General features: G+C 47.5%; 1 protein-coding gene across 1 annotated transcript in view; it reads right to left on the bottom strand.

Moving 5' to 3' along the window:
* DNAH10 (dynein axonemal heavy chain 10) overlaps window positions 1-20,160 on the bottom strand; it is a 146,059-nt gene that overhangs the window by 68,891 nt on the left and 57,008 nt on the right. Inside the window, 9 exon segments of the mRNA XM_046025237.1 lie at window positions 554-706; window positions 1,763-1,897; window positions 3,266-3,449; window positions 3,570-3,839; window positions 10,598-10,821; window positions 12,926-13,159; window positions 15,849-15,971; window positions 17,353-17,586; window positions 18,998-19,151. Coding sequence (XP_045881193.1) covers window positions 554-706; window positions 1,763-1,897; window positions 3,266-3,449; window positions 3,570-3,839; window positions 10,598-10,821; window positions 12,926-13,159; window positions 15,849-15,971; window positions 17,353-17,586; window positions 18,998-19,151 — 1,711 coding nt within the window.

Raw genomic sequence — 20,160 nt, 5'->3', positions numbered from 1 at the left:
GTCCTGGGATCGAGCCCCGTGTCGGGCTCTCTGCTCCGCAGGGAGCCTGCTTCCTCCTCTCTCTCTGCCTGCCTCTCTGCCTACTTCTGATCTCTCTGTCGAATAAATAAATAAAATCTTAAAAAAAAAAAAAAAAAAGCTGCTCGTTTTAATCCCCTAACTTGACGAGGCAGGAAGGCAAAATTTTGTGTTTATGTGATAACAGCTACCAAAAGACATTTTGACTGAATGGACCACTAATCCCGAACGCTGACTTTTTCTCAAACTTGGGTAGTGACCCAGAATATTTTTTTCCATTAATGGGGGCTCTGTCCATCCCTTGAGAACGCTGCCTCACCCGTCCATAGCTACTACTACTTCTCTGTCTGGAATTCACTTGACGTTCTAGAACACTGCCGTCCCTGATTCCCCAAGAGGCTGATAATTTGGGGGAAACCCAACCCTCTCGATTCGAAAGTAAAAATCTGTCGACTCGTCATCTGAGATTTCTAAGGTCACGCGGCCGAACTTCCAGCCTGGAGAACGTGACGGGGTGGCCCTCACTCGTGCTCACCTGGAACGTGGTGAGCTGGTGGATCAGGGCATTTCGGATGGTCTGGATCTGAGACGAGATGACTGACAGCACAGACGCGTCGATGCGGTTAAACTCATCAAAGCAGCCCCAAGCCCCACACTGGGCGAGACCAGAGAAAATCTTCCCAATGGCCTAGCGTGAAGGGGGCGGGGGAAGAAGCACAAGAGCAATTTTTATCTTTAAAATCGCACACGATGGGGCACCTGGGTGGCTCAGTCGTTAAGCATCTGCCTGAGCTCAGGTCATGGTCCCAGGGTCCTGGGATCGAGCCCCGTGTCAGGCTCCCTGCTCAGGGGGGGAGCCTGCTTCTCCCTCTCCCGCTCCCCTTGTTTGTGTTCCCTCTCTCGCTCTGCCAAATAAATAAATAAAATCTTAAATAAATAATAAAATGAAATGAAATGAAATCACACATGAGACATCTGCAGATAAATTGCCTAAATTAAAACAGAGAGTGAACATCAGGTTGGCAGAGAAGCAGCCAACCAACCACCCCATTCATGAATCTTTCCAGCAAGACTGGCGGGACCCTCATGGGCCAGCTCTCCCATTCACAGGACTTCACAAATTTAAGGAATTTCCTGGAAAAGTCCAGAGTTCTGGCTTCTCTGGAAATACTGGAAAATCGGAGCACCTGGCTAGCTCAGTGGGTTAAAGCTTCTGCCTTCAGCTCAGGTCATGATCTCAGGGTCCTGGGATCGAGCCCCACATCGGGCTCTCTGCTCAGCAGGCAGCCTGCTCCTCCTCTCTCTCTGCCTGCTTCTCTGCCTACTTGTGATCTCTGTCAAATAAATAAATAAAATCTAAGAAAGGAAAGAAGGAAGATAGATAGATATCCTGGAAAATCTAGCCACAGCGGGTCCATCTTCCCAGGTGGTAACATATAACCACAGTTAGGAAGTGGCGCCCCGCCCCCCAAGCCATGCCCTCCCGCCTGCGGTGGCCTCACCTCGCTCCTCAGCGCCCCCTACTGTCTGCACCTGCTGCTGTCCTCACTTATGGTACCTAAGCAGCTCTGGTGGCCTTCCAGTTTGCAACCTTTGCTCTACATGCTGTTGACAACACAGACACGGTGAGTTCTGAGACTCAGGGTGGAAGGTTTTTCCTCTGCGCTCTCTCCTCCCAGCGGTCTCCAGAAGAGTGTGGACCGCGGTACCTCCCCCCAGTCCCGCATTCAGCTCTCCGCCGTACCTTGTAGTCCATGCCTTCCCCACAGTTGGTCACAACACAGAGCAAGCCCAGGGCTTTGGCCAGGTCCTTGGTGGTCTCGGTCTTGCCGGTACCCGCTGGGCCCGCAGGGGCCCCCCCCAGGTACATGGACAGCGCCTGTGAAGGAGCCAGAAGCAAAGCCCATGTGGTCTGAGTCACATAAGGAAACAGGCGCCGTTTCCCAAACCCTGACAATATACGCGCGGTACACACATGACAATGGACATGTCCACGCTCACCTTTCCTGACAGCCGCTATTTTGTAACATTTCTGTGTTTTTCCATTGACCTCTACCGCTCCCTCCCCCTCCCCCGCCCCATGCCATGATACAGGGACCAGTGTACCGAGGACTAAGCAACACGCCGGAACGGGTGCCGACCCTGAGGACAAGGCCTGTGCACACACGTACATCTGTGCCATAAAGGATTAGCCCTCCCCACGGAAAGTTCTGGCCCTGTGTCTCCAGATTCTAGGAATTGATCTCAAAGCCCGTGGAATGTCCAGAGAACCGTGACGTCGTGCCACGTGCCATCAGCTTGACTTTCTGGAGGGGCTGGAAGCTAAAGTCGGCCATGCAAGCCATCGGTCGTTTCTGCATGACCAGTCCCCGCTGGACCCCCCACACCCACATCCCCGGCAAACTTGCGCATGGTAATGCCTGCTGCCCGCGGCCACACGGCTGCTGCAAGGGAGAACGCGGTCTGCATGAGGACACCACGACCGGGAAGTGCGGGCCCCAGCCTGCTCGATGCCCCCGTCTCCTGCTGTGGGTTTTGACCTGTTTCCCTTTGCTAGGGTAAACCACAGTTAGGACCACAAGGGCTTTGCTGAGTTCTTGTGAGCCCTTTCAGCAAAGTGGTAAGCCTGAGGACGGTTTAGGAGCCGCCTGAACCGGCAATGGCCCCATCCCAGTAGGTGGGAGGTAGGTCCTGCTCTGAGTTCAAACTCGGAGTTTATGGATTTTGAACAGTGGTGTCCCTTGCTCCCGGCACTGGTTTCCTGGGGCTGCCCTAGGAGATTACCACCAAGTAGGGGGCTGAAAACAACAGAAATGCATTTGTTCACGGCACTGAGGGCCGGGAGTCTGAAATCGAGCTGTTGGCAGGGCTGCGCTCCCTCCAAAGCTTCGAGGGGGGTTCTTGGCTCTGGTGGCTACAAGCCTTCCTTGGCGTGGGGCCACCTCGCTCCAATCCATGTCCCCAACTTAACATCGCCTTTCCTGTCTCTCTGCATCCTCTTCTCACAGGGACACCAGTCAGAGGATCTGGGGACCCTCATCCGGGATGTTTCCAATCCTTCCCTAATTAAATGGATAAAGAGCGTATTTCCAAAGAAGGTCACATCGTGAGGTTCCGAGAGGACATGACTTGGGAAGGAGGGACAGCAGTCAATCCAGTGTGGTGTCTGCAGGCAACCCAATCACACGTGGAGAGCAATCCAGAACCAGGGGCCGCTGGTAAGCGCGCGGTCTGGGTGGCCAGTCACCTGCGTGAGAGTCAGGTAGATGCGGTCCGTGAGCGGCGTGATGACCAGCCTCCCATTCAGACCCATGTACTCGTAGCCGTAGCTGAAGGTACCCGTGCACTGCCGGATGTTCAGCTCGTCTGGCTCCCGGTCCCAGTAGAACCTCAGCTGACTCTCCCACTCAAACTCCCGGGCCTCAAGAATGCTGGAAGGGAAGGAGAGGGGAGGTGAGGGGAGAGGCGGGGGAGGAGGTTGGAGAAACCGCGAGGCCACGCCGGGCAGGGGACACATGCTGTGACACGCCGGGGTCCCCAGGAGTCCCTACCTGCCTCTTATGAAAGAGTCAACTATGTCCCTAGCGTGCACGTCGATGATGAGGGCTGTGTTGTATTTCTTTCTGTCATTTTTGCTCAAGGGCATGGTGATCCGAGTGACCAGCTCGTCGATCTGCCGGTGCATTTTCTTGCCGTACTCCTTCATGGCCTGCTTCTCTCCTTTCTGGACTTCGTGGAAGACGTCCTCCACCTCCCAGGTCCACCACACCTGGCAGGCGGCCAGCACCACCATCCCCTGGTACAGGAGCATCCAGTCGACCCTAAAGGAGAAATCATGCCTCTTCGAGATCTTTCTCCAGGGACTGGCACCGGATGACAGTCCCTGGAAGAATGGATTTCTTTGATCTGGAATGGGGGAGGCCCAGGGAGGGCTCGAGGTCAGCGAACGGCAGTAACTCTTCCAGCTGGACGGGAAAACAGCAGGCTGACAGCAAGCACACGTGAGAACGTTCGAGGGGACGATGTAGGAAGATGCTAGGTCCCTTTTAAAATATGCCTGGACAGGTTTGCAGAGGGACCGAATACTATGGGCATAGAATAAGAATGTTTACATTTTTAAATTCCCACAAATTTCATCATCTCGGACCACCCCGCCTGTTTGCCTAGTTGCAGCTTCCTGGGTGTTACTCACTACTCTTCTCTCCCACGCACACCTGACCAAAGTGACACACACGTAGGGGGAGGGGCTGTGGTGGCTGCTCCTCCACAAATGCCAGCAGACAGAACAGGGTACTCTGCACCTTGACTGTCCCACTTCAGAATTCTAGGCATCAAGCCTCTGGGTCAGGTATATAGGATATAGGGTATATATAGGGTAACCCAATCCTTAAAAGCTGTGTGGTACTCTGGAGTCTGAGGCTGCTGCAGTTGCCCTACTGATGTCTAGTTAAGCTTCTTCCAGTTCCTTTGCCAACACAAATAATACTGCAGGAAGCATCCCTCTACACCATTTGGCAATGTCCGGAGACGTTTTCGGTTGTCCCAGCTCAGGGGGGTGGCAGGGGCTGGTAGGTGTGCTAACCATTCCCCAAGTCACCCTGGTCTCCCACAGCAAAGCATTATCCAGCCCCCAAATGTCAGCATGGCTGAGGCGGACAAACCCGGCTCTCCATCTAACCTGATGAGTCAGAGTTGCTTCTAGGCTTGCAGAACAGAATCCCAAAAAGCAAAATAACCAGGCCTAAGTAGAAAGCACTCTTTGAGTGGATTATTTTAATAGAAATGATTGAATTACTTTTAAAAGTTGTAGCAATCCTCATCCCACCGGCAATGCATAGCCCTGCCCTTCTCACTGCATGCTCTCCAGCACTAGGTATTATCGCTTTTTAAATTTTTTTTTTTGCCAGTCTGAAAGGGGTGGGGGACAGTTTCTGGTTCTATGCTAATTTGCAGATCCCCAAGACTAACAACAGCTCTCCTCTTTTCATATGTTTATTGGCCATTTGGATTTCCTCTACAGAGATGCAAATTTCCAAAGCTGAGAAGTGCCTTGAAATACATTTAGGGCAAGGTTTTGTTTTTTGGTTTTGTTTTGTTTTTTCTATTTACTTGAAAAATAATGGACCCAGAACTCTAAGTTCCAATTGAGGAAAAATGACCGTGAATTACTAGCCATTACTTTGATGACACACAATTAATTGCAAAATAAATTTAAAAGGGTATTTAAAACAATGAAAAGATTAGGATTTGTCATCTTGTTTTAAAACTGGTGTCCCCTAAAAACCTAAATACTATTTATGGTTGTGATCCCTACACACTAGAGAGAGATAATGAAGGTGATGAAGGGACTAGGAATCAGAAATCAGGAGAAGCAGAAGCGAACTTGACCAGAGAAAATAAAGTGACTCAGGGCAGAGCTTAGAAGAACATGATGATGTCTGGCAAAATCCCAGGACACTGGGTGCTTTCTGGGGCTACATACCCCTGGCCCGTCTTCTTGGTGATGCCAAAACGTGTCTGTTCAAACAAACTATTACATTCATTTCAACTACTCCTGCCTTTCGTTAGACACAACAGCGGTCCTGTGAGGAAGAGGGACATTTGGGGAGGGGTGCCGCAGACACTTTGGGGAGCCTTCCCTTACTCCGTCTCCTACCGACCACACCCTGCGACACACAGCGATCCCCCAGCAAAGCAATAGTTACGATGTAGCTGAAACTGGCGTCGGTGTTCGTTGTAAAATTCACCTGATCTGGGAGCATTAAGGAGACTTCAGAACACACAGCGATCACTACTCCCAGGGGCCCGCAATTTATCAGTCTATTTCAGCTTTTGGAAGAGCACCCAACATGGGGATTAGCTTGGAGCAGGAGCCAAATAAATAATGGTTCAGTCCACGAATATAACTGATAAGGAGCCAGACAACCTCCTCCCCATTCACGAGAGTTCCCAGTCAAATATTCAAGAATTTTGCAGGCTGGCATTCAGACCACTTGCTGTTATCCCACTGGGGACCCTGAAATCAGCCGGGGTAGGAGTCCTTCCACCATGAGCACCGGTGAACTCTCTGAGTCAAATCTTTCTTTTTTTCCTTTTTTCAGAAAGCCGGTTCACCCACACACCACTGAACAGATCAGTATGTACCTGACTACAGAAGGACATAAACCAATCCTTATAGTACCTAAAAAAAAAAAGAAGGATCACAATCATCCAAATTCAAGGTTATTCTCTAATAAGTTACTTAACTGGATGTTTTCAGTGCATGAAATCAAAAAAGCAGCGTGTGAAATCAAAAGGATAGCAATCTGAAAATAATAATGGACGTGCTGTGTCTGCATAAAGGCCCCGCCGAGTCGCTTCCTGGGAATCCCACCTAACCCAGATAGAACTCCTCATCCGAAGATGCTTTATGTAGTTTGCAGCCAAGTGAGTGCAGTAAAGCCTGGATCAGGCTCAGCTCGATGCCTAGACGCTTCTTGGGCCACAAAAATCAAGGCACGATTGAAATCGCTTCATATTTTAGAACGACTTTACTCCTTAACCCACACACAGATGAATTCTCCCCAGCACCGGGTTTCTGTTGGGTCGCTGGGTCAGTGGTTGGCTCAGAATCCCCAGGGAGGGGGTGCCTGGGTGGCTCAGTCGCATAAGCCTCTGCCTTCAGCTCAGGTCATGATCTCAGGGTCCTGGGATCGAGCCCCGCATCAGGCTCCCTGGCTCAGCGGGAAGCCTGCTTCTCCCTCTCCTCCTCCCCCTGCTTGTGTTCCCTCTCTCGCCGTCAAATAAATAAATAAAATCTTAAAAAAAAAAAAAAAAAGAATCCCCGGGGAGGGGCTTATAAAATACACAGAGGAACCCACCCCCAGAGTTTCTGAATGGGGCAGATTTGGGGGAGGGCCCAGGCATCTGCATTTTTTAAAGATTTTTTTTTCCATTTTATTTATTTTTTTCAGCGTAACAGTATTCATTCTTTTTGCACAACACCCAGTGCTCCATGCAAAACGTGCCCTCCCCATTACCCACCACCTGTTCCCCCAACCTCCCACCCCTGACCCTTCAAAACCCTCAGGTTGTTTTTCAGAGTCCATAGTCTCTTATGGTTCGCCTCCCCTTCCAAATTTTTTTTTTTTAATAAACATATAATGTGTTTTTATCCCCAGGGGTACAGGTCTGTGAATCGCCAGGTTTACACACTTCACAGCACTCACGATAGCACTTACCCTCCCCAATGTCCATAGCCCCCTCCCCCTCTCCCAATCCCACCTCCCCCCAGCAACCCCCAGTTTGTTTTGTGAGATTAAGAGTCATTTATGGTTTGTCTCCCTCCCAATCCCATCTTGTTTCATTTATTCTTCTCCTATCCCCCTACCCCCCATGTTGCTTCTCCATGTCCTCATATCAGGGAGATCATATGATAGTTGTCTTTCTCCGATTGACTTATTTCACTAAGCATGATACGCTCTAGTTCCATCCACATCGTCGCAAATGGCAAGATTTCATTTCTTTTGATGGCTGCATAGTATTCCATTGTGTATATATACCACATCTTCTTTATCCATTCATCTGTTGATGGACATCTAGGTTCTTTCCATAGTTTGGCTATTGTAGACATTGCTGCTATAAACATTCGGGTACACGTGCCCCTTTGGATCACTATGTTTGTATCTTTAGGGTAAATACCCAGTAGTGCAATTGCTGGGTCATAGGGTAGTTCTATTTTCAACATTTTGAGGAACCTCCATGCTGTTTTCCAGAGTGGTTGCACCAGCTTGCATTCCCACCAACAGTGGAGGAGGGTTCCCCTTTCTCCACATCCTCGCCAGCATCTGTTATTTCCTGACTTGTTAATTTTAGCCATTCTGACTGGTGTGAGGTGATATCTCATTGTGGTTTTGATTTGTATTTCCCTGATGGCGAGTGACGTGGAGCACTTTTTCATGTGTCTGTTGGCCATCTGGATGTCTTCTTTGCAGAAATGTCTGTTCATGTCCTCTGCCCATTTCTTGATTGGATTGTTTGTTCTTTGGGTGTTGAGTTTGCTAAGTTCCTTATAGATTTTGGATACTAGCCCTTTATCTGATATGTCGTTTGCAAATATCTTCTCCCATTCTGTCAGTTGTCTTTTGGTTTTGTTAACTGTTTCCTTTGCTGTGCAAAAGCTTTTGATCTTGATGAAATCCCAATAGTTCATTTTTGCCCTTGCTTCCCTTGCCTTTGCCGTTGTTCCTAGGAAGATGTTGCTATGGCTGAGGTTGAAGAGGTTGCTGCCTGCATTCTCCTCAAGGATTTTGATGGATTCCTTTCTCACATTGAGGTCCTTCACCCATTTGGAGTCTATTTTCGTGTGTGGTGTAAGGGAGTGGTCCAATTTCATTTTTCTGCATGTGGCTGTCCAATTTTCCCAGCACCATTTATTGAAGAGGCTGTCTTTTTTCCATTGGACATTCTTTCCTGCTTTGTCGAAGATTAGTTGACCATAGAGTTGAGGGTCGATTTCTGGGCTCTCTATTCTGTTCCACTGATCTATGTGTCTGTTTTTGTGCCAGTACCATGCTGTCTTGATGATGACAGCTTTGTAATAGAGCTTGAAGTCCGGAATTGTGATGCCACCAACTTTGGCTTTCTTTTTCAATATTCCTTTGGCTATTCGAGGTCTTTTCTGGTTCCATATTATTTTGATAGGGATTGCATTAAATGTGTAGATTGCTTTAGGTAGCATAGACATTTTCACAATATTTATTCTTCCAATCCAGGAGCATGGAACATTTTTCCATTTCTTTGTGTCTTCCTCAATTTCTTTCATAAGTACTTTATAATTTTCTGTGTATAGATTCTTAGTCTCTTTGGTTAGGTTTATTCCTAGGTATCTTATAGTTTTGGGTACAATTGTAAATGGGATTGACTCCTTAATTTCTCTTTCTTCAGTCTTGTTGTTGGTGTACAGAAATGCAACTGATTTCTGTGCATTGATTTTATATCCTGACACTTTACTGAATTCCTGTACAAGTTCTAGCAGTTTTGGAGTGGAGTCTTTTGGGTTTTCCACATATAGTATCATATCATCTGCGAAGAGTGATAGTTTGACTTCTTCTTTACCAATTTGGATGCCTTTAACTTCTTTTTGTTGTCTGATTGCTGAGGCTAGGACTTCTAGTACTATGTTGAATAGCAGTGGTGATAATGGACATCCCTGCCGTGTTCCTGATCTTAATGGAAAAGCTTTCAGTTTTTCTCCATTGAGAATGATATTTGCGGTGGGTTTTTCATAGATGGCTTTGATAATATTGAGGTATGTGCCCTCTATCCCCACACTTTGAAGAGTTTTGATCAGGAAGGGATGCTGTACTTTGTCAAATGCTTTTTCAGCATCTATTGAGAGTATCATATGGTTCTTGTTCTTTCTTTTATTAATGTGTTCTATCACATTGATTGATTTGCGGATGTTGAACCAACCTTGCAGCCCTGGAATAAATCCCACTTGATCGTGGTGAATAATCCTTTTAATGTACTGTTGAATCCTATTGGCTAGTATTTTGGCGAGAATTTTTGCATCTGTGTTCATCAAGGATATTGGTCTGTAGTTCTCTTTTTTGGTGGGATCCTTGTCTGGTTTTGGGATCAAGGTGATGCTGGCCTCATAAAATGAGTTTGGAAGTTTTCCTTCCATTTCTATTTTTTGGAACAGTTTCAGGAGAATAGGAATTAGTTCTTCTTTAAATGTTTGGTAGAATTCCCCTGGGAAGCCGTCTGGCCCTGGGCTTTTGTTTGTTTGGAGATTTTTGATGACTGTTTCAATCTCCTTACTGGTTATGGGCCTGTTCAGGTTTTCTATTTCTTCCTGGTTCAGTTGTGGTAGTTTATATGTCTCTAGGAATGCATCCATTTCTTCCAGATTGTCAAATTTGTTGGCGTAGAGTTGCTCATAGTATGTTCTTATAATTGTCTGTATTTCTTGGGTGTTAGTTGTGATCTCTCCTCTTTCATTCATGATTTTATTTATTTGGGTCCTTTCTCTTTTCTTTTTGATGAGTCTGGCCAGGGGTTTATCAATCTTATTGATTCCATTTTTTAAAGATTTTATTTATTTATTTGACAAAGATCACAAATAGGCAGAGAGAGAGGAGGAAGTGGGCTCCCTGCTGAGCAGAGAGCCCAATGTGGGGCTCAATCCCAGGATCATGACCTGAGCTGAAGGCAGAGGCTTTAACCCACTGAGCCACCCAGGTGTCCCACCAGGCATCTGCATTTCTAACAAGCTCCCTGGGGGGGGCCCTGATGCTGCTGGTCCAGATACCACCACCACCTTTTGAGAAGTCCTGAATTTGTCTACGGCCATACCACTGTGAACACGCCTGATCTTGGAAGCTAAGGAGGGTCGGGCCTGGTTAGTACTTGGATGGGAGACATCTGAATTAGATGGTCCTTGAAAGACAGACAATGAATGGACCAACTTAACTACTGTAGGGAAAGAAAACTTCATTCAGAACATCGCCTGGTCTACTCCAAGCCCCAAGTATTCATTCATCCATTAGGACTATTCGTATGAGAAAGCGACCTGCATTCCCAGTCGCGGCCCTACCTGCTTCTGTCTTCACAGTATCTAAAGATAGCCTCTTTGGTGATCAGCCGGTTGGTCCTCCGCATTTCATTCAACACGGCCGTCATCCAGTCCTCCACGCGCCCCTCGGCCCGGATGACCTTGCGGAACTCCATGACCTCTCCTTCGGCTGAGATCATGGCGGACACCAGCTTCTCTCCATTCTCGCCGTCTTGAAACCTCAGCAGAGCGATGTTGTCGTACATCTGCAACACAGCAGGACATCCGCCTGATGACACGGACCTTGGTCCCATGGGGGAGCCACCAGGATGCAAGCACGGAACAGGGGCCCATGCCGGGCGCCCGCGTCTACCCCACACTGTGCAAAGTTCTGTCTGGGGTTAAAAAGCAAAAAAGGAAAAGAAAACACACTCCCTGCCCACACCTGGGGTTCTAGGGCGTTCGTGGGTGGGGAGAGGGGTCTGAGCGGAGGAGATGCAGGGCAGCCTGGTGATTCAACACCGCTGGGATCCCCCCATGGCTCTTCTGGGTGACCTGGGGCACACTGCGGCTTCTCTCTCGGCCCAAAATAGACATAATTATGGCACTTCCAAGATGAGGTTGGAAGGGTCAAATCAAACAATGTGCGAGAGAGGGCGCCGGCACATAAAACACGGCTGTCTATTGCCAATCGTCACTGATACTGGTCAGAATGCCGTTCAGAAAAATGAGTCTTTCAGGACCCAGGATATAAGACAAGGCACTCTACAGAGCAGAGAGAAGCAAGGACAACAGGCTTTAAAGGGTAAAACCAGAGGTTTGCAGAAGGGGGCTATGGGTAAATGAAGTACTTCTAACACACGTTTTCCTAAAATAGTCAAATATCTGTTTATGAAAGCAGAAACAAAATATAAAACTCCCCTTTGAGAAAGGAATACCTACAACCCAGAGACGTGAATTTTAGCTTAAGAAGGACGTCAGCATTAACTAAAGGGAAAGTATGGAGCTCTGTGCTCAATCCCAAACGCTTTGCTTGTTTGGAAGAAAGGCATGCTTCTTCTATGACACCGATTTAAAACCACAAATTATTTGGCCCCCAGGGGGGACATGAGGCAATCTCAGGAGAGAGTTCTGGTCTTAACCAGAGAGCGATGCTCCTGGCTTCTAGTGGGTAGAGGCCAGGGATGCCACAGAGTGTCCCTGGCCCCCAGCACAAACATGCACACACACAGCAGCATCCAGCCCAACTCCCGACACTGTCAAGGCTGGGAGCCCCTGCCCCAGGCGGATACTAAACATAGAGCTTTGACCTGCTCCTCGAAGATTCCTTCTGGCCATGCTCTGGCTGGCTACCACCAGAGACGGTTTTGTCTGTTGTCTCCTGCTGCTCAGTATTGTTCACAGATAGGCACATGTTTGTGTCCAAGGATGCAAACTGGAAGGAATTCCAACCAAATCCTGATAGTAGCTGCCTCCCGAAAGGGGAGGGGGAGCTGTGATAGGGACGGGGGCAAAGACTCTGGCGACCCTATAGCTTTGTTTCACAAAGAGAAAGGGAGAGAGGGAGGGAGAGACAGAGAGAGTGGCAGGTAGAAGGAGAAACAGGCTCCCCACCGCTGAGCAGAGAGCCTGGCATGGGGCTCAATCCCAGGACCCTGAGATCATGCTCTGAGCTGAAGGCAGATGCTTAACCCACTGAGCCACCCAGGAGCCCCACAAACTCATTTACTCTTAATAACAACTCCACTGAAGCAGGTACGTCCTGGGGTTATCACCTCTTACAGATAAGAAACCAATGCCCAGGGGTGCCTGGGTGACTCAGTCGTTTAAATGGCTGCCTTCGGTGCAGGGCATGATGTCGGAGTCCTTGGATCGAGCCCCATGCCGGATTCTGCTCAGTGGGGAGTCTGCTTCTCCCTCTCCCTCTGGCTGGCTCTCTTTCAAATAAATAAATAAAACTGAAGCAAAGAGAGTGAAAGAGAGGAAGGAAGCAAGGAACGAAAGAAAGAAGGAAAGACCAAGTGCCAGAGAAGTTAGGTAACTAGTCAAAAGTCACACAGCAGATCTGTGCGGAGCCAGGATTTGAACCCAATCAACCTGGCTCCAGAGTCCACATGCTGAAGCCCCATCCAGTATCACCCTCTGCTTCTTAGTCTTTGTTTTTGGACTTTAGAAAAAGAGCAGCAAATAACTATGGAATCTTTGTATAGTTTCAGACTCTGTGGATTTTATCAGATTGACGTTTCCGATCAAAGCCCAGCAGCATTTCCCAGCACCAGGCCTCGGGGAATAAGCCTCCCGTGCAGAGACCTGGGATGGAACAGCATGGGCAGCCGCTCCCGGGGTGGGCGTGGGATTGCGGGGGCCCACCTTAATCATGTGCTCCTGGACGCAGAGCGGGTCACTGTTCCCCAGGATGCTGAGCAGCTCATCGTCGGAAATGAAGAAGAACCTGGGGAAAGCGTTTCTCTTGGAGTCTAAGTAGTCGTTCAGGCTCTTCTGGCATTTCTCAAGCCCCTCACTGATGTGCTGCAAGTCGGCCAGGCGGTTGGGGGCCTCACAGCATCTCTTGATCACCGGGTCCTTCAAGGTCTCGGCCATGATCTGAATGAGGGCAAGAGGGGACACTCATAACCAACACAAGCCCAAACCATAGCCTTTGAGAGGGGCTCAACACGGCCTTAGGGTCCCTAGCACCTCCCAGCGTGCTGGAGATAATTTACTTATTTCTGATGTTAATGTGTTCACCCTCGCATTAAAAGGTCATCCCTTGGGGCACCTGGGTAGACCAGTGGGTTAAGCCTCTGCCTTGGGCTCAAGGTCATGATCTCAGGGTCCTGGGATCAAGTCCCGCATCAGACTATCTGCTCAGCGGGGAGCCTGCTTCCCTCTCTCTCTCTGCCTGCCTCTCTGCCTACTTGTGATCTCTGTAAAATAAATAAATAAAATCTTAAAAAAAAAAAAAAGAAGAAGAAGAAGAAGAAGGTCAGCCCTTGGAGTGGTGATTTTTTACCTCTCTGGCTCACTGAGGTGCCCCGGAGGCAGACAACAGTGTCCGCACATGGAAGGCCCTCAGTCACCTTCCCCAGGTGAATGAAGCTGGAAGCTCCACTCTGGGCCACAAGTGTGTCCCAGGACCGTCCCTCCAGCACTCTTTACTACAGTGGCACACGGAGGGGATGATGAGGGAGATGTCCCCAACTTCCAACAACAGGAACCTGGGTCCGTCGGTGGCTGAAAGTGATCCTTTCCATGTTTATGTATAGAGATACATGCCAAAGTCATTAATTTTTTAAAAAATCATCACATGGGTAAGAATGATATTACCTTGTGGAGTATTTACTTATAACTCTTATTTATATGTTTATACAAATTCTGGAAAGATGGCTATTGACCTATCAAAATGGTTATCTGGGGTGTGGGATTATAGTGGTTTTTTGCTCTTTTTAATAGTTTCTTTTTTTTTTAAAGATTTTATTTAACAGACAGAGATCACAAGCAGGCAGAGAGGCAGGCAGAGAGAGAGGAGGAAGCAGGCCCCCCGCAGAGCAGAGGGCCTGATGTGGGGCTCAATCCCAGCACCCTGGGATCATGACCTGAGCCGAAGGCAGAGGCTTTAACCCACTGAGCCACCCAGGCACCCCTCTTTTTAATAGTTTCTTAATTCAGGGCACCTGGGTGGCTCAGTGGGTTAAAGCCTCTGCCTTCGGCTCAGGTCATGATCCCAGTGTCCTGGGATCGAGCCCCACATCGGGCCCTCTGCTCAGTGGGGAGCCTGCTTCCCCCTCTCCCTCTGCCTGCCTCTCTGCCTGCTTGTGATCTCTGTCTGTGAAATAAATAAAATCTTTTAAAAAAATAGTTTCTTAATTCTTCTATAATGCATATCCATTGTATGATTTTAAGTTTTAAAAAAGCTTACACAAATGATAAGGAAATATTATCAGCTCTAGTAGATAACGGAGACCCATATGCAAACCAGCCCCTCCTAACGAGAGAGAGCACCACACCACTGAGGCACCCCAGCTTTCAGGGCAGGTGGCTCCGGATTAGGACCCTCGCACCACTAATGGCCAGGGGCAGCAATGACTGGCGCAACCCTTTCCGGGAAGGACTTTAAAATGGGCAATACTCCTTCACGGGCAATTTACTTTCCACCAGTGTCTCATGAAATATTCATTGTAAATGTGGAACAGGCAGGAGGCACGTGCCTGCACATGATTGATGAAAGCAAACAATTCCTCTTAGAACGAGAGGTTTCATTACAGCAATCAACTAAAGTAATGTCCAGCCAGTCACTGTGACGTTTTATAAAGCCACCAGAATCTTTTCTCAGGTGTCATAATACAAAATACCTTTCTCATAATATTAAAAGAAAATTAGAAGAGGAAATTATATAAAACGTCACTGTGATTGTGTTTTTTAAACCCATGGGCACAGAAAAAAAAAAGACTAAAGAAATATACGTCACACTAAAGTGGTCACATCAAGGTCACGGAACTCTGGAAGATACTTTTTTTTTTACCTTTCTACATTTTCAAAGCTTTTAAAGCACGGATTACTTTTTTTTTTTTTTTACGATTTTATTTGACAGAGAGAGAGAGATCACAAGTAGACAGAGAGGCAGGCAGAGAGAGAGAGGGAAGCAGGCTCCCTGCTGAGCAGAGAGCCCAATGCGGGGCTCGATCCCAGGACCCTAAGATCATGACCTGAGCTGAAGGCAGAGGCTTTAACCCACTGAGCCATCCAGGCGCCCCAGCAAGTATTACTTTTATAATGAAAAGCCAATATAAAAAAGTTTCAGTGCCATGTGCCAGTGGCCCGAAACCAAACAGAAATCTTAACAGATGAAGGTCCTATGTAATAATTTAAAAATTCATAATTAGGGGTGCCTGGACTGGCTCAGACAGTGAAGCATGTAGCTCTTGATCTCAGGGCCCTGAGTTCGAGCCCCATGTGTGGAGATTACTTAAAAAGGAATAAATAAACTTAAAAAAATTCAGAAGCTACTTAGTAGACAAAATACTACATGTAGGGGTGCCTGCGTGGCTCAGTGGGTTAGAGCCTCTGCCTTCGGCTCAGGTCATGATCTCAGGGTCCTGGGATGGAGCCCCGTATCCAGCTCTCTGCTCAGCAGGAAGTCTGCTTCCCCCCTCTCGCTGCCTGCCTCTCTGCCTACTTGTGATCTCTGTCAAAAAGTAAAATCTTAAAAAAAAAAATACTACAAGCAGAAACATAAGTAAACCTATCCCAAATCACTGTCCTCTCACAACTAAAACAGAAGCCGGTCACTTGCCCTTTTAAAGATTCTGTCGATGTTGTCAAACTTCTTCGCCTCATCGGGAAGCTGTGAGCGGATATCTCCACCGATAAAGATGCTTTCAAGATACATCCATTTTCTCTGAACCAACATCCAAATCTGGAAGTGCACAATGTAAAATCATCACAGGTGTGGAGGGCAAACTCCCACCCTAAGACAGGACAGATGTGCAGCGGCTCAGGTCGAAAGTCTCCCCAGGCAAGACCACAGAGCGGGTGCACACACTTTTTTCCAAGTACACAAGAATGCTGGAGAAATCATAGCTAAGTATGTTAAGATACAAAGCCCCACACAAAAGCAAAAGAAAACTCTCTGCACCAGCCCAGAACAAGAAAGAAACTTCTGGTTGTAAGCAGGGGTGGGAGTCCTGTTACCCAGAGGAACAAAGGACACATCGTTTTTTGTTTTTGTTTTTTTAAAAAAAAGCCCGGACAGGGATGCCTGGGTGGCTCAGCCAGTTGAGTGTGTGACTCTTGGTTTACAGCTCTGGATGGTGAGGTCGAGCCCCGCATCAGACTCTGTGCATAGACAGGAATCTGCTTGAAGATTCTCTCCCATTCCCTCCGTTCCTTCCCTCCTCTCTAAAATAAATAAATCTTGTTAAAAAGGAATAAGACAGTTAATTTTACATTATGTAAATTTCACATCCATTTAAAAAAATGTTTTTTTAATAATGAAGAAAAAGAAAACAGTGCTATATCCTACCTAACGAAAAGTAATGGACCCAAACAAGCAAGCGAAGGCAGACCATGCTTGAGAGGGGTGAGGGCCTGAGCTGCCTCCCTAGCTGGTGAACCAGGGCTGGTATCATCCCAGCCCAAACTCAAGTCTGTGGCCTAACAAGGCCCTTGCCCCTGATCTGGGGAGGGAAAAAGACAGACAGCCACACGAAAATGGTGAGCTGGGCCTGGGTCACCCAGAGAGATCTGCACTAGCATTTCCCACAACAAGAAGAAAGCACCAAGCCACCTTGTTCAGCGCTGTCCACTATGACAGGCTGATTTGAAGAAAATGCAGAAACCCTTGAAAAGTGAGGCCAGCATAGGCAAAAACAGATCCCAGAGAGAGAAACCCACTATGGGGAGAGAGAGTCACACACACACACACACACACACACACACACACACACACACACACACAGAGGAAAACTTGAGAATAAATATGGAGAAATCTGAAAAGGGCTTTAAACATGTTTAAATTCTTCCATTTTGTAAAGGAGGTGACCATACCCTGACAACAAGAGCAGGACAGTATCCAACAAGAACAGGGACAGAGGAAAGAGACCCAATGAAGACTCACGGAAGTTACAAACACATTGAAAAAACATTGAAATAAAACCTCAGGTTGACTCTTCCAATCATGCACACACACACACACACACACACCCAAAATAAATCAAGCCAGAAAAAGCATGTGGGAGGGTCCTCGGGGTCCGAGCACAAAATATTCTCGTGCGAAAGTGCTCTCCTGCCTTCCTTACCTCAATGACTTCCCCAATGAGAGAAAGTGTTTTCTCCCATTTGTGAACCGTCTGCAGAAAAGGCCCCACGAATCTGCTTCCCGAGATACTTTGCAAGTTGAAGGTGTTGTCATCAAGGCTCTGGATGATCTCGTCGACAGACCCCAAGATATAGCCTCGCTCCTGGGTGCCTTTGAAATACTTGACCACAGTAAACTTCATACTTTCCCACGTGTCCAGGATTTCCTTCACCGCCTGGTTGGGAAGACAAAAAAAGAGAGGTTTGGGCACAGACATGGGGAGAAAAACAGAACTCCCACCTAGTAGCAGCTTCCTGAGCTTGCTTTGCTCAACCCAGAGCCCAGGGCAGTTTTCCAGGGAAACAGACATTCCATCATGGCGACCCCAACACCAACTGACCGAGCACCAGCTAGGTGCCCGGTGAGCACGGTGTATACTGGATTGCCTTCCCGTCTGCAAAGCGCCCTAGCAAAGTAAGGACAACTATCCACAGTCTAGAGATGCCAACTGGGTACCTGGAGACATGACTCAGCTAGGCCAAGTCACTCAGCCCCAGAACCAAGGTCTAGATTTCCCAGCCCTCCTCCCTGCATACCTACATGATCCTGCCCTGTGTTTGCCATGAAGCAAGAGAATCTGATTACAAAGGAATATGCCCGTTAACGACTGTATTTTCAAAAACCAACTGTATCGATATTTATGTGTGTGCTATGTGCGTGCAATGCATGTGTGTGTTTGCACACGTGTGTGTGATGTTTGCATTTATGCACGTGTGTGTGCATGTATGTGTAGGGGTGTGTACACGGATGTGTGTTTAAACATGTGTACGACTGTATGTATAGTATGTGTACATGTGCATGCCTGTGTTACACACTTTTAAGTATTAAAGGACATACACTGAAATGTTACTAATAATTATCTTCAGGTGGTAGAATTTTAAGTGATTTATCTTCTCAGCTTTCTCCCATGAGCATCCATGAATACATTTAATAAGTACATTTAACAAATGCATTGGAAGTAAAACTATAATTTAGAACAATGAAAAATTTAACCAAGGCAGAGATCATATTTGTAAAGCTAACAATTCCTTATTACTCAAATACAACGAGTACTATAACAGATGTTTTCCCTTTGCATTAAAAAAAGGGGCGCCTGGGTGGCTCAGTGGATTAAGCCACTGCCTTCGGCTCAGGTCATGATCTCAGGGTCCTGGGATCGAGCCCCACATCGGGCTCTCTGTTCAGCAGGGAGCCTGCTTCCCTCTCTCTCACTCTGCCTGCCTCTCTGCCTACTTGTGATCTCTCTCTGTCAAATAAATAAATAAAATCTTTAAAAAAAAAAAAAGTAAGTATCCAGGGGAAGCCTGGGTGGCTCAGTGGGTTAAGCATCTGCCTTTGACTCAAGTCATGATCCCAGGGTCCTGGGATCGAGCCCCATGTTGGGCTCCGCAGGGAGCCTGCCTCTCCCTCTCCCTCTGCCCCTTCCCACTGCTCATGCTCACTCTCTCAAATAAATATGTGAAATCTTTTAAAAATAATAATAATTCTCTGGAAGTAACAGAACACCCCATGTTAATTACACTGAAAGTAAATAAAATAAAAATAATTATTTTTCTCAATTGTTTTGTAACTAAAAGCAGTCTTACTTTCTCAATGGCAATCTCCTTGACAGCGGCCATTACGATCTCATTGAGCACATCCGTGTGTTTGTGAAGTTCCATAGCAAACATGTTTTCCAAGGTGAACGTCTCTGTCATTTCAAAAAATACGCCCGTTTTTTCCATAAGCTCTTTCCAATGCCTGAAAGTACAGCCACGTTAAAAACCTTTATGCTTCCTGGACGAAATGACAAATTTCATTATTCCCGCTTACACGCCAGGACAAATCCCACTATGAATGAGGGCACCATTGGAATCATGTTTCCAGAGTTTTCCAAAAATCCCACTGGCTTCCAGAATCAAACCCAGGAAACCACCTCCAGCAAGGTACCCTCTTAGACGGCTTCATGACCATCGAAGGAAACAGGCAACTTTTAACTTTTGGGAACCTACTTCCATCATGTAGCCTGTGGCCCAGCGGAGCAAAGGCCAGGCTCCTGCCCACGGGGACTCTACCACCGACTTGGGGGCTCGACCGGGACATGACACAACAGATTCACACATTGAATAATCACCAACGGTTCCGAGTGCCAAAAGCAAACCACAGAGTACAGAGACAGTACGACGGTGTCCACCGTGGACGGGAGGGCGAGGGAAGGCCTCTGTGCGCACAGCCACTCTGCCCTGAGCCCAATCTGGCCTCCTTTCAAGGTTCACATTTGACCTGTGGGTTGGCCTTTTTCAATAGTTCCATTTATATGGAATACAGGCAATAAAGCAGCTAAGTGTGGTGCTAGACCAGCTTCTAGAATGCCAGGTAACCGGCATATAAGCTGTAAGCACCAGATCACTGAATTTTTTGTAAAAATCTTCCCCAAAAGGGGGTTCCTGGGTGGCTCAGTGGTTGAGCGTCTGATTCTTGATTTCGGCTCCAGTCATGATCTCGGGGTCGTGGGACTGAGCCCTTTGTCAGGCTCTGAGCTCACACGGAGTCCACCTGAGATTGTCTCTTTCCCTCTGCCCACTTCCATACTCTGTCTAAAATGAATAAGACCTTTTTTAAAAAAATTCACCAAAAAAAAAAAAACAAAACAAAACCCCACAAACCAGAAATGGCCAGAAAGGAGACTCTAATATTCCTCCTCCCCTGTTCCCAGGCCTTGGCCAGGAGCTGATAGGAAGTAGGGGTGTCACAGCCCAAGTGGGGGGTG

The sequence above is a fragment of the Meles meles genome, chromosome 12 (genome assembly GCF_922984935.1).
Source record: "Meles meles chromosome 12, mMelMel3.1 paternal haplotype, whole genome shotgun sequence".
NCBI lineage: Eukaryota > Metazoa > Chordata > Mammalia > Carnivora > Mustelidae > Meles > Meles meles.
The sequence above is the reverse complement of the archived record's forward strand: the minus strand, read 5'-3'. Positions and strand labels throughout refer to the sequence as shown.